General features: G+C 36.1%; 1 protein-coding gene across 3 annotated transcripts in view; it reads right to left on the bottom strand.

The window, feature by feature from the left end:
• The window catches only part of LOC149815627 (anthranilate phosphoribosyltransferase), a 96575-nt gene extending 75139 nt beyond the window's left edge, over nucleotides 1-21436 (bottom strand). For 2 of the 3 annotated variants that reach the window (XM_089988681.1, XM_089988683.1), the window contains exon 1: nucleotides 21044-21436. In XM_089988681.1, the coding sequence (XP_089844807.1) occupies nucleotides 21044-21410 (367 nt within the window). In that variant the 5' untranslated portion in view covers nucleotides 21411-21436. The remainder of the gene's footprint in view (nucleotides 1-21043) is intronic. The other variant, XM_089988682.1, reaches the window with a different exon arrangement.
• Between the last annotated feature and the right edge of the window lie 4274 nt (nucleotides 21437-25710).

Below are 25710 nucleotides of genomic sequence, written 5' to 3'. Positions count from 1 at the left end.
GGACACTCTGAACTGACTTGCTTATTCATATTTAGGGTATGTTTGGTAACATCTCATGAGATTCAGACTCGTGCAAATGAGAAAATGAATCTCATCTTCACAGCTAAGCAAACATCAAAAAAATGAGCCATGAGAAACGGAATGCGATTTGAAATCACATTTGGGGTGAATTTACTCATATCTCATGTGATTTCAAATCACACATTCTACCTTGTGATTTGGAATCATACGACTTCAAATCACATGTGATTCCATCTCATCCGATTCAAAATCACATGAGACGCAACCAAACATACCCTGAGAAAAATCAATTTCCTAATCAGGAAAATGAAAAACTGAGATCTTAATCAAGAAACTTACCACAGTTATCATTAGGCAATTTCAAGTGTCCCTACAGTGTTTGGTGTTAAATTGTGTGTGTGTGTATATATATATATATATAATATTTATCTTTTTTTATTTTTTGGACCAAGTCAACCTTAGTTGACTTGACCCAACGGCTAGAATTCTAGCAGTTGGGAGGGTCCTCTCTCTCTCTCTTTTAGCCCTTTTTCTCTCCGTCATGTGTATATAAATAGGGGTTCTCCCCTTTGTAAAAGTATGCTTCTTGCACACTTGTGATATTGAATGAAATATTATTTTCTATATTGTGTCTTCTTGTGTGTATTCCCTTTGTGAGTGTGTTCCTTAGAGAACACTTGTGTACTTATCCACTTTTTTGGTGGACTTAGTGTTTGTGATTGAAGGTGCTTTGATTGTTTACATGGTATCAAAGCTTGGCTTTTTTGTGATTCCCATTGAAGTGCTCTTGCATGAGTCATTGGTGGAGTGTTCGTGAGATTGTGATTGTGTAAGTGTTTGTGGATTGTGATCATGTATCTTTGAAGTTCTCAACTGCTTGCGTGACACATTGGTGTAGTGCTCGTAGTCTCCTTTTTTGATTCCTCGTTCCTCTTCTCTCTCTCTCTCTCTCTCTCTCTCTCTCTCTCTCTCTCTCTCTCTCTCTCTCTCTCTCTCTCTACTCTAATGAAACAAGAGTGCACAATTACAATGACAACGAAGGGCTATACAAGTGCACAAATATAATGTGGTCTCTAATGGACCAATGACAATCTCATAAAAAAGATACACAAAAATATGAAATCCACAAGAGCACAAAGGCACAAAGCTCACAAGAACACAATAGAAAAAAAAGTATTGTATTAACACGCTTCAAATGCTTTTGAAAAGCATTACATTACATAGAGAGGTGAGGCTCTATTTATAGAGCCTCACATACCTTTAAGGGAGGCTGCCTCCAACGGTCATATTTATGATGGTGGTAGAATGAAAGAAAAGTAGCAAAAAAAAAAGTCTCATAACTGAGATTCGTTAGTTCTATAGCAATTAAGCTTCGCAATTGAGTTTCGCCGTTTCGGTGCAAAAGTGAATCTCAGTTTTGTTGAGTTTCACTAATGAATGTCGAGTTTCAATAGTGAATATCAAGTTTCATTAAAACTATGAGTTTTACTGAAATATTTTAGCGAAAGGGTAAAATCATGGTTGCCAGTCGAGGAAGCGGGAGAGGGAAGCGATACGAGAAGCAAGGCATTTTCAAAATTTTAGGAAGCGGAAAGTGTGGGACGACTTAGAAGCGAATCAAGAATCGTCTCAGAAGAGACCTAGGAAGCAAACCGAAAGCGAAAAAAGAAAAAAAATAAAATTAAAATACAAAAAAAATTTGAAAAAAGGAGGAAAGCGAGGGGGAAGTGCGCTTCCCATTTATGGGAAACACGCTTCCCAAATTTTTTTGGCGCTTCGGGAAAGCGCGCTCCACAAAGTCTTGGTTAGGCATTTCTGGTAACTCTAGGTAAAATCATCAGGAATGCTCCCAAATTCAGGATATACTAATTATCCTTTAGATAAACACTAACTATTGTTTATACTAATAGATGAAATGTCCAAAGTCTGCCCGATAAAGAAACATTAACTATTGTTTATACTTTTGCAGAGTCCGGATCAAGTGCAATATGATTGTGTATTAAGCATCTAATCGCCCTCCATCAAGTCTTGGGTCCACACCTGACAAGCGTGTCCCCAAGATGGAGGGTGATCAGGTGCTTAATGCACAATTTTTTGTGCAATCATATGTTACCATATCTTTTTCACACTTTTGCAAATATATTTTATATATATTATTTTTATGAGCTTAATCGATCTTTTCAGGCTTTATCGAGTTCAGTGGCTTGATCAAGCTCAGCTCGTTTATGTAGATCGAGCTTGGGCTTGTGTACAAGCTCGGCTCATTTACTTTCACAGTTGAGCTCAAGCTAAGCTTAAATGTCCGAGCCGAGCCCAAGCTAGCTCGGCTCGTTGTGCATTCCTACTTATGTCTGTGTGAATATTGATTCTTTTCTCTTGTTTTACTGATAAGTGGGAAGAATCTTGACCGAACTAGCCATAAAGATACAAATTTTCTCATTTTGATTCTCATTAAACCAACTTACAAGCTTCAATGTTTTCTATGATTGGTATAACAATGTTTCAGAAGCTCCATGTTTGAAAGAGGCAAAATGATATTTTGACATTTTTTGGTTAAAGTAGGATACAATTAACTTAGAATCAGCTATTTGTGTAGTCAGCTTGAAGCCCTAGCAGAAGTTAATTATATACAGGCTGATCCACATAAGGATGTCAATGAACCAAATTTGATGCCGTTAAGTTGCATTTGGTTAGCCAAAAGAATATCCAATTATAATTGGATGTTGATATGGTTTTGATTTTTTGCTAAGAATATCCAAATTGGCAGATATCTGAATCCATTTTTTCTATATTTTTCTTTTGATTTTATGGCATGTGATGATTTTTTATGAAGCATGATTTTTTTCTTGTGACATATGATTTTTGTTTTATGAAGCATGATTTTTTTTTTCTGATTTTCCCAAGACAGGTGATTCCAGCTTGCCCATCAGAAAAAAGATCACTCAGATCCTACTGAATGATTATGATAATAGTTGCCATTGCAAGAAGTGGATATTGGGAGTTGACTTACTAGATGCCCTGACGTGTGAAGAATGAAGCATTTAGGAAGCATTAGAGAAGCAAGTTGTAAGTCGTAGTGAAAATGAGCACGAAGAAATATGGAAGCAGTAATTGAAGCGTGTCCTTGATGGTTCTCTTGTTTTAGTTGTTTCTTAACAAAACCACACCTCTTGTAGAGGAAGAATGAATCTTAACAGGACGCACAACTCATCTAGCAAGGAAAGTACACTTCCAATACCAGAAAAGATCAACCAACATATTGGAGGAAGCAAGGTTTTCGTTTTCTGAAGGCATGCTTTCCCTAAAGCTTGAAGGACTGCAGCTCCACGCTGTCAAACACACTTCCAATGAAGTGTATTTTTGAGAGCCTGGGGAACTTTCAAAATCTATGATTTTAAACTCCTCCATGATTGTCTCTAAATTCTCTGTCTACTCAATTCTATAGTCAAAAATCCTATCATATCATTCAAACAGAAATGTTATTCCCTCATTCAAAGAACACTACCTGAAAGATTTGCGACTTCGAGAATCCTTCTTATCAGCCAATTCAATCCCCCTTCAGTAATTATTATTTGTTCATAAGAATCAAATCTGACTCACACATGAAATTAATGCTACCTACCATTCTAATTACCACTAATCCTTCATAGGGTTCATTGAGGTTCATTCATACTATTCTAACTCCATTGCATGAACGTCAATCGACATGTTACCCGTCCAAAATCCTTTATCTCTAGGTCCACTCACCAACACAAGCAGTGTTGTAAATTAGATGTAAAAATGGTAGAATTGTGGGGATTCAATTCCCAACAAAGAGACCAGCATGAGGCGCGTTACATCGATAGCTTTCTTTAAGGTAGTTTTCGTCCTCTACAATGATGCAAAGAGTTTAGACGTTTACCTTGGGGATACAACTAGCTAGCCACCATCGCTGCACTTTTATTCGGCTTGCCCGACCTTTCGAAGCGTAAATAAGTATGCCAAGGAAGTACTTAATGAGCTTTGAATTCGATAGAAAATTAGGATACACAAACACTCTCTCTATTTCAGATAATAGACAATGTTCTCAACTGTCACGGGCATAGAATTTTTTGTAAACCCGCGACGCGCCAGACTGTATTGATGATCAGGTTGACAATTTGAAAAGGATATCCCATTACCAGGGATGAGGTCACTACAAGGATCGTGACAATTGTGTTGTTAATCTGGGAAAAGAAGTAATCGAACTAAAATAAGCCTTGTTACCTAGGTGAAGTCGTCAACCATGAAGAAAATATTACTTTTGGAAAAGGATGTCTCTTGACAAAACGATCCATGTGAGAGAATCAAAGAATGAAATCATGAATAAAAGGAAGGTGGGCGGATAATTTTCCACTGCAATGATCAAAAGATTTACTGGAAAATATGAGGAAAATAAAGTGAAGAGATTTTGAAAACAAATAACAGGATTTGAAATTGAAGGATTAAAATTTAGGAGAAAAATACACAATTTGAGGAAAATAGCAGGCAGGACCGGAGAAAAATTGAAGAAATCAAGATCCAGAAGGAAAGAAGATGCAGCCGAAGTTTTGGAAAACCGATGAGAATTTAGAAAAAGATTTTCAGGGTTTGAAAAATCATTCTGAAGAAAGAGAAGAGATGTTGATATATAAAATAAGAAATGAAGAAAATATACACCTGGATTTTCAAAAATAAAGAAAATTTTTTGGAAAGGTTATCCAAGGTTTTAAGAAAATTATTCTGAAACTGTAAGAATGTATAGAAAATAAAGAAATAAGAACTGCAAAATCACAAAGATGTACAAACAAGGATGCGCAAACAGCACTCCCTAAAAGGCTGACTCTATCATGCAAAAATTTTGAAAAGGCTTGCAGGACTCTAATCCTAACTCTAAGGTTTATATCATCTGAATCCAATCAAGATATGCCGATATACTCAAGCCGAACCCCAAAGTACGTAGCATAAAAAAATATCTCTAGTTCTAAGGTATGGTTTTCCAACATCCTTGAGTGTCTGTCGATATACTTTGGACTATGGCCCTTGGTACGTGGCAGAGAGGTTATTAGCCCAAATAAGTGTCCCAGTTGTGAGGCTTTGTCCTGAACTATGGTTCAGTGAGAAAGCTCAACAACGTGAAAACCGAGACAATATAGGTAGGGGATGTTTTTCAAATATAATCAGCATGCAAGAAAATCAGAAGTCTTTAATGCAAAGTCCTAAAGAAATAGAATTTTGAAAATCATAAGAAACATAAACTTGCCTAACGGCTAAAGGTCGCACACAAACACCTTTTCATGTGTTAAATCATTTCATTGGCCCTGTGCACAACTGCCTAGCGAAAGCTGATCAAGCGCATCTCCAAATGAGTATTCTATCTGGTTCATGCCACTTATGTGCATAGTTGCCCCATACCAGCTAGCAAGTGCACAGATTCCTTAGCCTTGCAACTCCCGATCCGAAGACCAGTTGTTGATTGTATGTCATAACAAAGAGCACCACCCAGACTCGTTCGCCGGCTCCTAGGCATTCACTCACCTAGGCCTGAGTCATCATATTCGTTTAGAACCACCTAATGTAATCCCTAAAGGAATTAACCCTAACCCACACGCACCCTCGTGCGTCCAAACGTTATGCATAGAAAACTCATCCAAGTTGAGAGGTCCTTAACCAAATCCCCTAAGGCAACATCCTCTTATCCGTTGGCACTATTTAACCAAACAACGCTCCATGTTTGTACCGCCATACATCATCGCATAAATGACGATATTATTGTCTATCGCATGTCATGCTACCACCGCACATCACCGATCAAGCCAACGATACCGCATGTTCCTACACTCGATGCATTTTCCACTCAGTAGAGCTCCGCATTGCATATGCTCCATTCCAAAGGATCGGGTAGGGACACCAGCAATCCAATGCAAAAAAGATAATTAAAAAATGTTAAGAAATGAGATAGAAAGAAAACAAGTGAGGAAATTCTCATATGTTTTGTCCATTCGGGTGACCTTTAACAATAAAGCAGGGGCAAACCTGTTAACAGTCACCACCATTTAAGACACACCCTTTGAAAGTAACGAATAATGTCTGATTTGAATGGTCTCAATGGTCAACCCATTCAAACAGTTAAACTCATCCACTAAACCGGATAGTCTTTACCCTCCATGTAACTCTTATAAAAAGTCACACCCCTTGGTCCCATTTGACCTTCAACAATCAAGACTATCTAGAAACAATCAATGTAAACAAAAAGGAATGTTGAATTTTAAACCAAAACCCAAGCCAAGCCAAGGCCTAGGCCTAGGCCTAGACCTATAACTAGGCATAGGCAAAGGCAAATGCAATTGACAAGCCCCTAGAGGGCCTTGCCCTCTAAGTCAAACCTAGCCTATATAAGCCCATAGGAATTCCCCTCACTCTTCAATATAAGACTAAACTTTTAGCTTGTCAAATAATTTGATAGAATTCTCATCAATTCCTTAGAAAATTCTATTTAATTTTCTTATATTAAGTGTCATTAATTTTTCAATCACCCAATAACTTGTTAGTCACTTTGAACCTAGGTTTTGAGATCTCCAAGAACTCTAAGTAGGGTTTTCGTTATTGATGATTTATAATATTATAGGCTTTAGCCCCATCCCTCTAAAAGCTTGATATATTATATTCCTTGTAAGGTCTTTTGTAAATGGATTAGCCAAATTTTTTCCACATTTGACATAACTCACACTAATTACCCTTCTCTTGAGTAATTCTTTTATATAGTTATGTCTGAGACTAATATGTCTTGATTTTTCAACATAAACCTCACTCCCTGTGAGATACATGTTTGCTTTTTATACCGTCATGCAACAGCACCTCCACCAATAGTAAAAAAAAAAATCACTAGTGGATTTGGATTCATTAAAATCAGTAACCTAGTTGGAATCAGTAAATCCTTTCAACACTGCTGGATATTCACTAAAGTGAATTCTATAATCTAGTATTCTTAGATATTTAAAAACTCTAGATATTGCATTCCAATACATATCTCCTAGGTTATAAGTAAATTTACGTAACTTACACACTATATGTTGCTAAAAATGTATATGTGTATATATCATGGTTGCCAGTTGAGGAAGCGGGAGCGAGAAGCGATATAGAAAGCGGAAGCGAGAAGCGAGGGACTTTCAAAATTTTAGAAAGCAGGAAGCGTGGGACGACTTAGGAGCAAATCAGGAATCGTCTCGGAAGCGAGGAGGAAGCGAAAAAAGAGAAAAAAAATAAAAATACAAAAAAATACACAAAAAAAATTGAAAAAATGGGGAAAGCGAGGGAAAAGCGTGGGAAAAGCGTGGGGAAAGCGCGGGGAAGCGAGGGAGAAGCGTGCTTCACATAAAAGGGAAGTGTGTTTCCCATTAAAGGAAAGTGTGCTTCTCAAAAAAATGGTGCTTCCCCACGCGTTTCGAAAGTATGACGTTTCGCGCTTCCAAAGCGCACTTCCCCACTTACCTAGGTGTTTCCGGTAACTCTGGTATATATATATGTGTGTGTGTGTGTGTGTGTGTGTGTGTTAGGTTAGTATCTAATTAGTAAATAGTCTAACTTGGTTAGTTTTCTTTTTGTTTATTTTTAGTTTTTTTTCAGCCAAAATAAGCATTGGAGAGAGAGCCCAATGGCTCTATTGGAGCCATTGGGATCCCTCTGTGTATAAATAGGGGTGAAACCCCCTTTCATTTGTAAGATTCTTTTATGGGTTGACATCAATAAGAATATTATTTTTCATTCCTTGTTCTTGTACCTTTTAGTGGGTGTTTGTGAGTAAACCTATTTGTGGTTCTTTATGTGATTTTGTTGGTATTTTGGTGGAACTCTTTTGAGTATCCACTTTTGGTGATTTAAGTGAATATCTTTAGAGGAACTCGTTTTCTTACAGGGTATCAGAGCTTGATAAACAAGCTAAAAATTGTTTTCGGTACATTGGAAAGTGTGTCACTTTAAATTTGAAAGTGTTGAAGCTCTCTTGCAATTTGTATTCGAAGTGCTCGTGATTGATGATGTTTGCTTGGTGGTAGAGTGCTCGTGATTTTTACCTTTACTCTCATTTTTTTCTATCCTCTTTCTCTAACTTCTCACTATTATTTTCTTTTGTTTTACCCTAAAAATGGATGACAATGAAAATGTCACCATAAAACTCATTAAGCTCAATGATTCAAACTATGTACCATGGGATTCAATTATGAAGTACCTTATATGGGAAAAAGGGTTGTAGGGATTAGTGGATGGGACCAATCTGGAACTTAAACTAATTCTTACCAAAGTAGAAGGTGAGAAAGAGGTACCTCTTATGAAGGATGAGAAAAATAAGGCAATGATTACATATAAGAAGTGGAAGGAATGGAGAATGGGATATGTCAAGATTATGTTTTTGCTCATTAGTAGAGTCGACATTAAGTGTTCAAGTCTTGCTAAATTCGAATATGTAAACAATGCATGAGATTATCTTAAGAGAAAAATAATGTATTCTCTTAAGGATATTGCACATGTGTCCAACTTGCAAGATAAGATAGGGAATATGGTTCAAGGAGACAAAAGCATTAAAGAATACTATAATGGTTTGTTCGAACTATGGAGGAGTTGGCTCTTTTTAAACCAAAGTGGCATTATCTTGAAGATATTGAACTCCGCCAAAATCAAATAAACGCGAAGCATTTTTACCAATTTATCAATGGTTTAAGATCGGATTTTGAATCCACTAAATCATTTCTTCTTTATCAAGCGAAAGTTCCCTCAATAGAAGACACCATAGAAGAATTGAGTATGGAAGAGAATATGCTTAAAAGGTGTCTCTTTAAGAGTGATGATAGCTCGGTTCTAGCCATATCTAGATAGAGAAACTATGTTTGTACTTATAAGCCACTACACTATGGGAGGCCAAATGATGAACATGATGGAAAGCAAGGCATGAAAGAAAGAAAGTTATCTGCTACTATTGTCGTGAACTGGGTCATGTGAAAACATTTTATCCTAAATTGAAGAATCCTTATGAGAAAAAGGTTACCCTTGTTGGACCTCCACAAGAGTAAAGTGATACAAAAATCTCACAAGATTCATCTATTAGAAATATGTCCTTGACACAATTAGTGAAAGCTTTTCAACCTCTACTCAATGGAGCATCCTCATTAACTGGAGCCGCGTTTTTTTCCTACGACCTCTTCGATCCCGGTAAATCCCTTTGGCTTCTTGATTCCGGTGTTTCTTTTTATATGACACCAAATGGTGATATATTATCCAAATGTCATAACTTAAGTGGATCAAATCTATTTATTGTTGATGGAACATCTCTTGAGATAAAAGTAATAGGAAATTTTGAAAATATTTTTCAAAATTAAAAAATAATTTGTATTCTAAAAATTAGATATATTCTTAAATTGAACTTAAACCTTTTATCTATTTCTGAATCATCTGACCATGGATGTAATGTTTTCTTCTCCTCCCATGGTTGTCGAGTGCAAGATTGCTGATTAAGGAAGCTTATTGGGGAAGGCCATAGAGAAGGAGGCTTGTGCTACATGAATTTTTTAGAAATACCCAAGAATACATTTTGTTGTAATGTTCAGACATGAGATTTGGATTTGTGGCATAAGAGGCTTGGCAACCCTAGTATATCCAAGGTTTAGTTTTTTCCAAAATTGAAAAAAAAATTTAATTCTGAAAATTTTACATGTGAAAATTATATTTTTGGCAAAATCAAAAGATTATCATTTAAAGAAAGAACATTTGTTTCTTCTCGACCACTTGAGTTAATACATTCGGATGTTTGGGGTCCAGCACCTTTTACATCTAAAGGTGGTTTTGTGTATTATGTAATTGTTTGGATGATTTCATGAGATACACTTGGATTTATTTCCTTAAATACAAATCTAAAATTTTCTTATATTTTCAAATATTTCACAATTTGGTCAAAAACTAATTCAAGAATGATATTTCTATCTTTCGCATTGATTCAAGAGGAGAGTTTTTATCAAAAGAATTTAAAGACTACCTAAATTTAAATGGTATCACACATCAAAAATCTTGTCCTTATACCCCTCATCAAAATGGCTTGGCTGAAAGAAAGTATAGACATATTATAGAAACAACAAGAACTTTGATTATTACAAACCAAATACCCAAAGAATTTTGGACTGCAGCTACATTAACTGCGGTTTATCTTATTAATAAAATGTCATCCTCTTCTTTGAAAAATATATCACCTATTGAAAAACTTTTCAAGCAAGTCCGAGATTGGTGTAAATGTTTTGTTTTTACTGATAAAAATGACAAGCTCTCTCCCTATGTGATTCCTTGTCTCTTTTTAGGGTATGTAAATAATAAAAAAGGCTATAGATTTTTTTATGTTAAAAATAACAAGCTATATGTTTCAAGAAATGTGTTCTTTTTAGAAAAAAAAAAGTTTCACTGAAATTGAGAAAATTAAGAAAACAACTGAGTATTCTTTTTTTTTATCTAATTTCTAAGATTGATGATTGTGATATTAATGTAGATCAGGAGGCTAGTGAAGAAAAACCTCATAATATGAGTGAAGAACCATCTCATAAGGATCAAGGTTGTATCCCATATTCCAGGCGTAGTCATTTTGAACATCCATATTCTCTTGAAAAATATACCAATGATGAAAAATATGTAGAAACACAAACTAGAAGATCGTCTAGAGTATCAAAATCCTTTGAAAAATTGTGTTTTATCAATCTTTTTCACCTAAGTATCAAGTCTACATTGTTTTGATACATTCTTATATAGAACCCTCCAACTATGCCGAAGCAAAGAAACATCTTGAACGGGTAAAAGCAATGAGAGTAGAATTAAATGCCTTAGAAAAAGCAAATACTTGAATTGTCCAAGATATTCTCCCAGGAAAGAAACTTATAGGGTATCAATGGATGTATAAGATCAAAACCAAGAGTGATGAAAATATACAAATCCAGATTAGTTACCAAGTGATACTCTCAAAAGTATGGAATAGATTACGAAAAAACCTTTACAGCAATTGCCAAAACGACTACTGTTAGAACCTTAGTAGCTCTTGCCTCTGAGAAGAAATGGCCTATATATCAAATGGATGTTAAGAATGTATTTCTTAATAGAAACTTAGTTGAAAAAGTATATATGGAAACACCATCTGGTCTAATTATTCTTAAAGAAAAAGCTCTTTATTTAGATACGGCCTTGTATGGTCTTAAACAAGACCCAAAGGCTTTGTATGACATATTTAGTCAAGTTATGTTCAATGTTGGATTTCAATCTTGTTTCATTGACACAGCTTTATTTGTTAAGATTTCTGATGCACGTATTATTGTCCTTGTCTACGTGGACGATATGCTCATTACAGAAAGTGATAAACAGAAAGTTGAACACATTAAAGGGTTTCTCAAAACACATTTTGAAATGACTGATTTGGGGTTTTTAAAATATTTTATTGGTATAGAAGTTGTTTATTCTTATAAGGGTTATGTGCTGACTCAATCTAAATTTGCTCTAGATATTATTGTCAGGTCTGGTATCTCAGATGATAAGAAAGTTGAGACTCCTAAAATTGTTAATATCAAAATGAAGATTGATGATGGAGAACCACTCAAAAACCCAACGCCTTACAGACAACTTATTGGGGCATTGTCATATCTCTCGATTACAAAGCCTGACATTACATATGCAGTTCACACAACGAGTCAGTTTCAGCATGCTCCCACCACTGCTCATATGGGAGCAATTTTGCATATTATTAGATATATCAAAACTTCTATTTTTCGAGGACTTTTCCTGTATGCTTCTTCTTCCTTAGATTTACTTGCTTATACTGATGCTGACTAGAGAGGTGATTCAAATAACTGACACTCAATTTTTGGTTTTTGTGTATTTTTAGGTAACTCATTGATTTCATGGAGGTATAAGAAGTAGCAGAAAGTTTTTCTCTATTCAATCGAAACAAAATATCGAGTCATGGTTACAACTACTATGGAGGTGGTCTACCTAAAGAAATTGTTGGCTGACATGGGCGTTCAAAGTACAGGAGCATCACGACTGTATTGTGACAACAAAAAATTCATCTATATTTCCAGCAACCGGACTTTCCACGAATGAACTAAACACATTGAGATGGATTGTCACTATATACGAGAGGAATACCTACATAGTACTATTGATCTTCCCTATGTTACTTCAGAATATCAATTGGCAGAGTTTTTTACTAAACCTCTCGTTGCTCCTAGGTTCCACTTTCTCTTAGTTAAACTTTCAGTTATTCAACCGTAAGTTTGAGGGGGAGTGTTAAAAATGTGTATATATATATAGATATATATATATATACATGTTAGGTTAGTATCTAATTGGTAAATAGTCTAACTATGTTAGTTTTCTTTTTTTTTTGTTTTTTGTTTTTTTCAACCAAAAGAAGCATTGAAGAGAGAGAGAGAGAGTTGTTGGGATCTCTCCCAACATCTCTTGTGGGAGACCTTTGGTTGTGTATAAATAGGGGTGAAACCCTTTCTCGTTTGTAAGATTCTTCTATGGGTTGACATCAATAAGAATATTATTTTTCATTCCTTATTCTTGTGCCCTTTAGTGGGTGTTTGTGAATGAACCTATTTGTGGTTCTTTGTGTGTTCTTGTTGGTATTTTGATGGAACTCTTTTCAGTATCCACTTTTGGTGATTTAATTGATATCTTCGGAGGAACTCATTTCCTTATATATGCAATGTCAAGTCTAGTACAATTCATAGCATACATCAACTTACCAATAATACTCCCATATTTCAATTAAGAAACACATATACCTTTATTAGCTAAAATGGCTTTGAGACTTGCATCAAATTATTTAATAAGCTAAAAAGTTTAGTCTCATATTGAAGAGTGAGAGGAATTTTTATGGCCTTATATAGGTTAGGCTTGACTTAGAAAGTGGGGGCTTGTCAATTGCATTTGCACTTGCCTATACCTATGCCCAGGCCTAGGTTGGCTTTGGATTGAATTGAGTTGTGTTTTGGTCTAAAACCCAATATTGTTTTTGACAATGTTGACTTTTTTCTAGTCAGTCTTGACTGAAGGTCAAATGGGACTAAGGGGTGTGACTCTTCATAAGAGTTACGGAGAGGGTCAAGACCATTAAATTTAGAGGACGAGTTTAACCGTTTGAATTGGCTAACCATTAAGGCAATTTAAATCAGACACTACCTATTACTTTCAAAGGGTGTGTCGTGAATGGTGATAATTGTTGACAGATTTACCCTTGCTCTATTATTAAAGGTCACCCAAATGTATAAAACACATGAGAATTCCCTCACTTCTTGTTTTCTCTCTAAGGGCCTCTTTGGAATCTTGGTGCAAGGTGTTAAAATGTATCTCTCTTTATGTAAATATTTACATATATATATATAAAGAGAGATACATATACATATATATCACGTATATATGTATATGTATCTATCTTTATATATATATATATATATATATATGTAAATATGTATGTTTCTTTTTGTTTCTTTTCTTTTCTTGTAAAACCCGCAAGGGTATTTTAGTCATTCACCTTTTGCGCATATTCATAATTATGAATATGCTGTAACTCTTTTTGCTTTTTCACTTTTATTCTTTTTCTTTTTTCTTTTTCGTTTTTTGTCCTTTTTTTGTGTTGACTCAAAGTCAACTTGGAGGGCTCAACACTAGCTGTTGAGCCTCTCCAACGGTTAGAATTCTAACCGTTGGAGGGGCTCCAACAGCTAGTGGAGCCCCTCCAAGGCTTCCTTTCTCATTATAAATAAGGGGGTTCCCCCTTTGTAATACTTACTTCTTGGAGCTTTTGTTCTCCAAGCTTCTCAATAAAATTCTTTATATTTTGTATGCCTTTGTGCATTTGAGTTTCTTTATTGTACCTTTGTGTACATTTGTTCTAAGTGTTCTTGTGCATTTGTGCACGTTGGTGGTGTTGTGCTCATCGCACACTTTATCTCTTTTTTGAGATATTTTCACATGGTATCAGAGCTAGGCTTAAAGGAAAAAAAGATTGTGCTCTTTTTTCTCTTCGTTGGAATACCTCGTAAAGCGTGCCATTAAGTTGTGGTGGTTGAAGTGAAGACTCGGCTCTTCATTCTATATTTTGGAAACTTCCTACATCAAGAAGGGACTCATTTCGCATTGTGGTACGCATTTATTTCTCTTTGTATCCTCTCTAATGGGCGAAAAGGATTCTCACTTCTCTCTTGGCTTCAAATTGAATGGAACGAATTATCATGTATGGGCCGGGAATATGGAGGCCCATATAAAAGGAAAGGGTCTTTGGGGATATGTTCAAGGAACTATTCCCGAACCCGTACCAAAAATTACTACCCTTGACAAATGAGAGATCAAGGTTCTTGAGGGAGAAGAAAGAGAAAAGGCTTTTGAAGATTACAATAAGAAGCATGAAGAATGGGAAATGAAAAACTACAAAATACTCTCATGGTTCTTCTCTTCGGTTGAGACCAAAATTAATGCCAATATTCTAAAGTTCAAAAAGGCATGTCAAGTATGGGAATATCTTGAAAGAATGTATACTTCAAGAAATTTGTCCCATAAATACTATCTCCAAAAGAAGGCCTTAACCCTCCAACAAGGAGAAATGTCCGTTAGAGAGTATTTCGCCGAGTTATCCACTATTTGGGATGAGCTTGCCCTCCAAGAACCTAAATGGAGTGGTGAGGCTATTAAATTGAGAGCCAAACAATTAGAAGAAGATCATTTCTTTAATTTTTTAAATGGGCTTAGATCCGAGTTTGAACAAACTAGATCTTCTCTCTTGTCTTCTTTCTCTTCCCCTCCGTTAGAAGATGTGCTTACCAAATTAAGTGGAGAAGAAACTAGATTGGGAATGAATAAAACCAATCTAAGTGTGTTGGCCGTCCCCTCTAAAGATGAGGATGAGGGTGCTTATGCCATCTCAAGACCGGGGAATAATGTTAAAATCTATAAACCCCCTCATTTTAACAAAAATCAAGGAGGAAGAGAAAATGGTGGGCATTATGGAAGGAGAGATCATAGTAAGATCATATGCCATTTTTGCAAAGAACCAGGTCACATTAAACCGGTATGCCCTAAATGGAAGAAGATGGTGGCTATGTCTACTACTTTCCAATCAACCAAGGAGGAAGGTCCTTCTCTTCCCCTCCGTTGTGTCTAAGGGAGGTTTTTCATATTATGTTATTTATGTGGATGATTTTTCAAGGTATAGTTGGATATACTTCCTCAAACATAAACATGAGGTTTTTTCTACTTTCAAGATCTTTCACATGTTAATACAAAATCAATTCAATAGTAAATTACAAATTTTTAGAACCGACTCCGGGGGAGAATATCTCTCAAATGATTTCAAAAGTTATATTGAAAATAATGGGATTGTTCATCAAAGGTCTTGTCACAAAACTCCCCAACAAAATGGGTTGGCCGAACGTAAACATAGACACATAATTGAAACTACAAGAACTTTGCTAATTTCTCAAAAAATTCCAAAAAGATTTTGGGCCGAAGCGGCTCTTGCATCGGTTTATCTCATCAACCGACTTCCATCCAAAAACTTGAATCAAATATCTCCATATGAAATCTTGTATAAAAAAGAACCTGACTACAATAGGTTAAGAATTTTTTGTTGTAAATGTTTTGTTCTCACCGATAAGAATGATAAATTATGTCCCAAAGCTATTCCTTGTGCTTTTTTAGGATATTCGGAAACTCAAAAAGGGTTTAGGTGTTATGATATTAAAAATGATAAACTATATGTTTCAAGAAATGTAACCTTTTTAGAAAACATAAGTGGTTTTGAAGAACACAAAAATCATGAAGATAATGCCGATTATTCTTTCTTGTTTGAACTTTTATCTAGAAATGAAGATTTTTTTAGCGATGATGAATTAAAAGAGAATGAGGATATAAGTGAAAGTATTCCTCAAATCATTCATGATGAAGAAGAAATGATAAATGAACCCATTACCTATACTCATAGAGATAAAGGCACTTTTAGAAGTGCAATAGAGAAATATAGTGATCTTAGTGAATCTTCCAACAACTCTCGAAGAACTGAAAGATCTAGGAAAAATCCTTCTAGATTTATATCCTATGAGTCTTTTTCTCCAAAACATAGGGCATGCCTCAGTGCCATTCACTCATATCAAGAACCTAGAAATTTTAAAGAAGCTAAGGAAATGATTGAATGGAGGGATGCCATGGACAACGAACTTAGAGCCCTCAACAAAGCCAAAACGTGGGTTTTTCAATGTTTTCCAGAATGAAAGAAAACAATAGGATGTAGATGGGTTTTTAAAGTCAAAACCAAGAGTGATGGCACTCTCGAAAGATATAAAGCCCGTCTTGTCGCAAAAGGATATAGTCAAGAATACGGCATCGATTACGAAGAAACCTTTGCTCCTGTTGCACGAATGGTTACTGTAAGGTGTTTGATCACCATTGCATCTATTAAAAAATGGAATATTTACCAAATGGATGTTAAAAATGCATTTCTAAATGGGGATCTTAATGAAGAAGTCTACATGGATGCTCCTCCTGGTATGAACGTACCAAAGGGGAAAGTCCTTCGTTTGCAAAAAGCGCTTTATGGTTTAAAACAAGCCCCTAAGGCTTGGTATGATCGATTTAATGATGTAATGGTTCAAAATGGTTTTTCCTCATGCTACACTGACACTGCTCTGTTTGTCAAAAAGTCTGATGCAGGAATTGTGATTTTACTGTTGTATGTTGATGATATGTTGATAACAGGTAGTGACATAAAGGGCATCAGAAACATTAAAACTACTTTAAAAGAAAGGTTTGAAATGTCAGACCTGGGGTATCTGACTTACTTTCTTGGTATCGAGGTAGCCTACTCTCATAGAGGCTATTTTTTGTCTCAAACTAAACTTGCCTGTGAGATTCTTGACAGATCAGGTATTACTGACGATAAAATCTGTGAGACCCCTGAAGTTGTGGGATCAAAAATGAAGATCGATGATGGGAAACCTTTGGAGGATCCTACCCCCTACCGGCAACTTGTGGGATCTCTAATGTATCTTAGCATCACAAGGCCGGACATCTCTCATGACGTGCATACTGCAAGCCAATTTCAGCATGCTCCTACATCCGTTCATATGAGTGTCGTTCTCCGAGTTGTCAGATACTTAAAGGGAACTTTAAACAAGGGAGTTTTCCTTTCCTCTTCTTCTGAGTTGAATTTAATTGCATATACTGACTCTGATTGGGGAGGTGACCCGAATAACCGTCACTCCACTACAGGCTTTTGCATTTTCTTAGGTGAATCCCTGATCTCATGGAGATGTAAGAAACAACAGAAGGTGTCTCTATCATCCACCGAAGCAGAATATCGAGCCATGGCGTCTACAACTATGGAGATTGTCTGGATTCATCAGTTGTTGCAAGACATGGGGATTCCAATTCAAGAACCCACAAAGTTGTGTTGTGATAATAAGAGTGCAATCTATATTGCTAAGAATCACAAGTTTCATGAGCGGACAAAGCATATTGAGATGGACTGCCATTATGTCCGAGAGGCATATCTACAAAAAGTCATCGACCTTCCTTATGTAACGTCAGAATATCAGTTGGCAGATTTCTTCACCAAGGCGCTTTGCTCTCCAAGATTCAACTTTCTCCTTAGCAAACTTTCGGTCATTGTGCCCTAAGTTTGAGGGAGGGTGTTAAAATGTATCCCTCTTTATGTAAATATTTACATATATATATATATATAAAGAGAGATGCATATACATATATATCACGTATATATGTATATGTATCTATCTTTATATATATATATAAATATGTATGTTTCTTTTTGTTTCTTTTCTTTTCTTGTAAAACCCACAAGGGTATTTTAGTCATTCACCTTTTGCGCATATTCATAATTATGAATATGCTGTAACTCTTTTTGCTTTTTCACTTTTATTCTTTTTCTTTTTTCTTTTTCGTTTTTTGTCCTTTTTTTGTGTTGACTCAAAGTCAACTTGGAGGGCTCAACACTAGCTGTTGAGCCTCTCCAACGGTTAGAATTCTAACCGTTGGAGGGGCTCCAACAGCTAGTGGAGCCCCTCCAAGGCTTCCTTTCTCATTATAAATAAGGGGGTTCCCCCTTTGTAATACTTACTTCTTGGAGCTTTTGTTCTCCAAGCTTCTCAATAAAATTCTTTATATTTTGTATGCCTTTGTGCATTTGAGTTTCTTTATTGTACCTTTGTTTACATTTGTTCTAAGTGTTCTTGTGCATTTGTGCACGTTGGTGGTGTTGTGCTCATCGCACACTTTATCTCTTTTTTGAGATATTTTCACACAAGGATGGGCATTTATGCATTTGGTGTTCCCGAGGCAAAATCTTGGTCAAATGCCCATGGTGGTCCCATTTGGAATCTTAGTGCTAGAATGGGCGTTTATGCATTTGGGATGGGAAGTGAGGCACTTTTTGTGTTGTATTTACACTAAAGGATGGATTTGGTAGCTACCACCTCTAGAGGTGGTAGCTGGTTCCTCAAATGCATAAACTCCATAAACGCCCATCCCATCCTAAACAAGCCCTAACTCTCTCATTTTTTAATTCTGTTTTTTGCATTGGGTTGCTCGGAACACTATCCTTTATTTGCAGTAGAGAGATAATGTTTACAACAACAACAACAACAACAACAACAACAACAACAACAACAACAACAACAACAACAGCTACGCCTTCATCCCAAAACAATTGGGGTCGGCGATATGAACCAACAAAGAAAATCATTCTGGGTCTTCCACATGAATCCTTCTCCTCCATTCATTCCTATCCAATGCCATGTCCTCGGTGAGGTTCAAAGCATTCATATCCTTTCCTATCACCTCCATCCATGTCTTCCTAGGCCTACCCCGACCTCTTTTAACTAATATATTTTCCCATTTCTCCATCCTTCTAACTGGAGCATCATTAGGCCTTCGTCGAATATGTCCAAACCACCGTAAACGATTCTCTCTCATCTTATTTTCAATGGGTGCAACGCCTACCTTCTTACGTATCTCCTCGTTCCGAATCTTATCTTTTATTGTATTTCCACACATTCATCTCAGCATACGCATCTCAGCTACACTCATTTTTTGAATATGATGTCTCTTGGCAGCCCAACATTCCGTACCATATAGTAAAGCGGGCCTAATAGTCGTCCTATAAAACTTTCCCTTCAACCGCAATGGCATTCTACGATCGCACAACACTCCAGTTGCACTCTTCCATTTCATCCACCCAACCTTTATCCTATGATTTACATCTCCATCAATTTCTCCATACTTTTGAATGATAGATCCCAAATATTTGAAAGAATCATCCACCGGTATTTCTTTCTCACTAAGCTTCACTACACTCCCATCTCTATTTCGTTGCTTACTAAATCGACATTCCATGTATTTTGTCTTACTCTTACTCAACTTAAAACCTCTTGCTTCCAATGTCTGTCTCCATAATTCTAACTTAGCATTAACCCTAGCTCTAGACTCATCAATCAAAACAATATCATCAGCAAACAACATACACCATAGCACATTTTCTTGAATTGATCTCGTAAGCTCATCCATCATTATAGCAAATAGGAAAGGGCTTAAAGCAGATCCTTGATGTAACCCAACCGTTATAGGAAAATTGGTTGTCATCCCTCCACAAGTGCGGACATTGGTTACTACTCCTTCATACATATCTTTAATTATACTAATGTACCTGAGAGAAACACCTTTCTTCATCATTGTCCACCAGAGAACGTCCCTAGGTACTCTATCGTAAGCCTTCTCCAAATCAATAAAAACCATATGCAAATCTTTGTTCCTCTCTCTATTTCTCTCAATAAGTTGTCTAAGAAGATGTATAGCTTTCATAGTAGATCCTTCAGGCATAAAACCAAATTGATTCTCCGATATCATGACAACCTTCCTCAACCTAGACTCAATCACCCTCTCCCAAAGTTTCATAGTATGACTCATGAGTTTTATACCACGATAGTTTATGCAATCTTGTATATCACCCTTATTCTTATATAGAGGCACCAAAGTACTCTTCCTCCACTCATTAGGCGTCTTATTTGTCCGCCAAATCTTGTTAAAAAGATTTGTCAACCATAATTTTTGTTTGTGCACCCTAATTTTTGTTGAATTCAAAGTTTATTAAGTAACTCCTTGCATCATTGTGGGGGACGAAAACTACCTTAAAAAAAGTGACCGACCTAATGCGCCTCATGTCAGTCACATCATTGAGAATTGAATCCCCACAATTCCACCATTTTTACACCTAATTTTACAACAATTTAGATTTATGCTTCTAAAGGTCGTGTGAGCCGAATACATGTGCAGCCGGCCGTGGAGGCTGGCTGATTGTATCCTTAAGATAGACGTTTAAACTCTTTGCACCACTTTGAGGGGGACGAAACCTATCTAAAGAAAGCAACCGATGTAACGTGTCTCGTGCCAATCTCACCATTGGGAATTGAATCCCCACAATTCCACCATTTTTACACCTAATTTTACATGCACTCCATGCAAATAACTCACGTGATTCTTCCCATGCCTCCAGGCTTACATAAAACATGACCAAGTTAGCATTTGGGGGGAACCAAGGGGTTTCTACTAGACTGTTACCAACCCAAAAGTTCAAATTCACAAAAATAGCAAATGGTTCATGAAAAATATGAACTTGATGTTTACACAGTAGATGAATCCCAAGTGCACGGGCAGCCATCGGATGATATCAGTCGGAGTGATACATTCCCAACCGTGTCTTCTAATTTTTCCCATATGATTCCCTTTAAAAAAAGAAAAAAAAAACTCGCCCTCCCCAGCCATTAAACTGCGTCTCGTCTTCATTCACCGTCTCAACCACATCAAAATCAAACAACGAAGAAGCAGAAACATGCTCGAGAAAACCGTTATCTCACGAAATCATGATCAATTACACGAAAAAAGCGGGAAAAACGAAACAGATATCGAAGAAAACGAAACCGTAAACTACGAGTACCTGATCTGAGAATCGTATCGAGCACCCGGAATGCCTGTTCCTCCGACAGCGGCTTCGTCTGGGTCGGCCCCGTGCAGACTCTCGCCTGCGCCTCGAGCACCGTCTGGTTCGGCTTCGGGAGCTCGATGTTCCGGTAAGACGACGACATCGCCGGGTTGCGGAGGCCTTCCTCCACAATCCCCAACTCGTCCGTCATCACGGCCTCGCGGGAAGTCACACTGACGCTCTCCGGGCGTCTCGCGGCCATCGTCAGGCCGCGAATTTTAGGGGAGAAGAGGATTGAAGGGAGTCGATAGTTGGGATATCTTCTATCTGTGGAACGAAGAGAAGCGAAGGAAGAAGGAGGGCGAAGGATTGCAGAGGCCATGGGCGTCGTCCGTCTTCTCTACCCACTTCGTCGTCTCGTATTTTTGAATTATACTTAGCATTCGGTGCGCTCACAGGTGTGAGACCCACTCGCACGTGCGGTGATAAACCTTAGAAGTTCGATCAGCCCTCTTAGGCTCTACCCTTCCCTTCTCTCCCTGACGTGGGGAGGGTCAGTTGAAGGGGTGCAAACGAATCGGATATTGTAGTAATGAAATGAATCCGGTATATCGTTTGTGGATTCAGATCTTTAAAATAATATCCGAATGTGGACTACGATTGGATTTAGATTTACTTAGATTACCTTTGCATTCAGATTGGAATTTGGATTAAGGCTCAAAACGGATCAGACTTGGGATGGATGTTGCCAGATCTGAATCTGAATCCAAAATATAAACAGTAGATCTGAATCTGAATCTGGATCCTAATCAGATCTTAGGATAAATTATTGAATCTGAATCCAAAATACATGTGAAAAAACTGAATCCAAAAAAAGGAACAAAAATAAGCTATTTACATGTAAAAAAAATAATCGGGTCAGATTTTGAATCCGATCAATTCAAGATCCATCTTAAAATGTTGTTCCAAATCCAACCCGATCCACAAGTAAACCGATTGAAAATATCTGAATCTGATCCAAATGTACATTCAGATCATACTTAAAGGATCCATATCCAGAAAAATAAACATGTCAAACTAGGCTCAGATATCCAGCCAAATCCGATCTGTTTGCAGCCCTAATTTGGATAGGCCTTTAAGCGTCGGATCTGTTTTAGATTTGGATCAAATTCATTCCCATTTCGTATGTTACATGTAAAATAGTTTAGTTTTGATTTTTTTTCTCACAGGATACAGTTTTCATGTATTTCCGGTCCAGATTCAACCTACCTGATCTGATATGATTTGGATTTAGATTCAGATCCATTACCATATCCGATCCGTTTTTACACGTTGTTTTGACTGAGGCCGGCTTGAGTGATGTGAACGGGTTCGATGCAGGTACAACCAAATTTAGGATTTCGCAATAATTGAATTCAAACAATGGTTAATATACAGAGATTAATGTTGTTATAATAGGTTTATGAACTGAATCATTTTTCAAAAAGATTCTGAAAAACTGCCTATATCTGATCGAATTGAATCATTTTGGATCAATATATTTAAATTTTTTATCTTTTTAAAAAATTAAACATCATAAAAATAAAAATCAACATAATTTAGAAAATTATGTAAAACAAGGAAAATACATAAATAAAATAAATGATGACTTACAGGGTTCAGTCAAATGCTAATCATTGCTTAAATAATATAATAACAAAGAATTATCACAAAAAAAAATTAAAATGACATTCAGTGCTTAAATTTAATTATCTCAAAAAAAAAAGTAAAATGGCATTCATTGCTTAAATAATATAATAACAAACAAATATCATCATTATTGCAAAAAAATAAAAATTAAAAATTAAAAATTGGTTCTGGCCAGGCCTGAAATTCAATTGAATCAATGTTGTGCCGATTCAATTAGAATTGACTCTAATAACATTGTATAGGGAAAAGATCCAAAAGCAGTAATAAAAACGGGTTGGATCTTGGGTACTGCAAATGAAGACCCAAAACCAGTTTGGACCTGACCTGCTTTTATACCCGACCCAAATGGTTTTCCATATTATAAAACCGAACCCAACCCGATTATGTACCCAAACCCATCTTGAACTGACCTGAACCCAAACCTTAACCAATTATGTACCCAAACTTGTTTTATATGTGAACCAATCTGAATTGAACCCAAACTTATTATACAATTTGAATATGATATATAATTGACTTCAAATGATTGGTTGCTACTTTATTTAGATTTTAGAATTATTTAGAATAACTAATAAACTTCTTATTTTCTTTTGATGATCATGAAGATTAAGGCTTCCCTCCTTTCCAGTAAACACGCCCTACTCGCAGTTATACAACCAGGGAGTTATTTAACCACCCACACCAGTGGGGTTTGAACTTGCAATGTCCTAATACATGGTGACTTGTACAAACTGCTCCTACCAAATGGACAGATCCCCTGTTGGTAAACTTCTCATTTGTGAGCATACAATCTTCTTAATGAATAGTCGATTCCATTAATTTACATTCTTTTTTTGTCAAGTAATTAGGTCTAGAACACCAATCATATACTCGAGCTGATACTAATGTTAGGAAAGTTTTAAAATATTAAATCTTGATGATTTTGTTTACTACCAAAAGTGTTTTGAAAAAGTTTAGTCCTATATCTAAGAGAGAAAAGTTTTTCAAGAAGTTTAAATAAAGAATTTGTTATCTATTCTTTACTTTGGTAATCCTTGAGTCTTTAGGTGGATTGCGGACGTTGTTGCGCATCGTACACCAACGAACGCGTCGTTCGCGCACACACACGCTTGAGGCGCAATGTAGAATTTTGATGGCGCACTTTGCACTTTACACGCTAGCGCACTACTAGTTGCAAATGGATTTTTAAAAAGAAATTAAAACCTGATGGTATAATCGATAAATTTAAATCTCGTTTGGTTGCAAAAAGCTTTAAACAAAAAAAAAGGTAGTGATTATTTTGATACTTTTGCTCCTGTAACCAGAATATCTACTATTAGAATTCTGATTGTCATGGCTGTCATATATAAGCTTCAAATCCATCAAATAGACGTGAAAACAGTCTTTTTGAATAGAGAATTAAATAAAGAAATATATATAGAGCAATCTGAAGGTTTTGTAGTGCTAGGGCAAGAGCGCAAAGTTTGCAAACTTGAGAAATCCTTATATGAATTAAAACAAGCCCCTAAGCAATGGCATGAAAAATTTGATAGTTCTCTGATACATAATGGTTTTAAAATTCATGATGTTGACAAATGTATCTACAGTAAAGTAGATAGTAGCTCAATTATTATTATTTGTTTATATGTTCGCGCACACGCGCGCTTGAGGCGCAATGTGGCGTTTTGATGGCGCACTTTGCACTTTACATGCTGGCGCACTACTGTCTGCAAATGGATTTTCAAAAAGTAATTAAAAGTTGATGGTACAATCGATAAATTTAAAGCTTGTTTGGTTACAAAAAGCTTTAAACAAAAAGAAGGTATTGATTATTTTGATACTTTTGCTCCTGTAACCAGAATATCTACTATTAGAATTTTGATTGCCATGGATGTCATATATAAGCTTCAAATTCATCAAATAGACGTGAAAATAGTCTTTTTGAAGGGAGAATTAGATGAAGAGATATATATAGAGCAACCTGAAGGTTTTGTAGTGCTAGGGCAAGAGCACAAAGTTTGCAAACTTAAGAAATCCTTATATGGATTAAAGCAAGCCCCTAAGCAATGGCATGAAAAATTTGGTAGTTCTCTCATACATAATGGTTTTAAAATTCATGATGCTGACAAATGTCTATACAATAAAGTAGATAGTAGCTCAATTATTATTATTTGTTTATATGTTGATGATATGCTTATTTTGGGTAACAATTGTGAATACATAAATCAAATAAAAAGATTTTTATCTTCCTTGTTTTGTATGAAAGACTTGGGTGTTGCAGATGTTATTTTAGGAATCAAAATTATAATAAATAATAATGGCATTGTATTATGTCAATCACATTATATTGAGAAAATTCTTACAAAGTATGGATATCTTAATAGTTCACCAGCATGCACCCCATATGATTCAAATATGAAATTGACTCCTAATGTTGGTGCAAGTGTTCAATAATTAAATTATGTCAGTATTGTAGGTAGCCTTATGTATGCAATGAACTGCAAAAGGCCTGATATTGCCTATGCAATGAGTAAAGTGTGTAGATACACTAATAATCCTGGTCATCAACACAGGAATGCACTGAACATGATTCTTAGATATCTAAAGCATACTTTAGACTATGGAATTCACAATACCAAGTTTTCTGCTATTATTGAAGGGTATAGTGATGCAAGTTGGAATACCGACTTTGAATATTCCAAGTCTACGAGTGGTTGGGTTTTTACCCTTGGTGGAGGAATAGTTGCATGGAGGTCAAAAAAACAAACCTGTATAACTCATTCTACAATAGAATCTGAGTTTATTGGTTTGGCATCTGCTTGTAGAGAAGCTGAATGACTTAAGAATATGCTAGTGGATATTCCACTAGGTGAGAAGCTTATACCTGCTATTTCAATGTTTTGTGACAGCCAATCAACTATATGTAAAGCAGGTAATATGAAATACAATGGAAAGTCTAAACATATTAGTTTAAGACACAATTTTATAAGATAAATGATTGCTGACAATATTAT

The sequence above is a fragment of the Nuphar pumila genome, chromosome 15 (genome assembly GCF_984573655.1).
Source record: "Nuphar pumila chromosome 15, dmNupPumi1.hap1.1, whole genome shotgun sequence".
NCBI lineage: Eukaryota > Viridiplantae > Streptophyta > Magnoliopsida > Nymphaeales > Nymphaeaceae > Nuphar > Nuphar pumila.
This window is presented reverse-complemented; position numbering and strand designations above follow the sequence as displayed.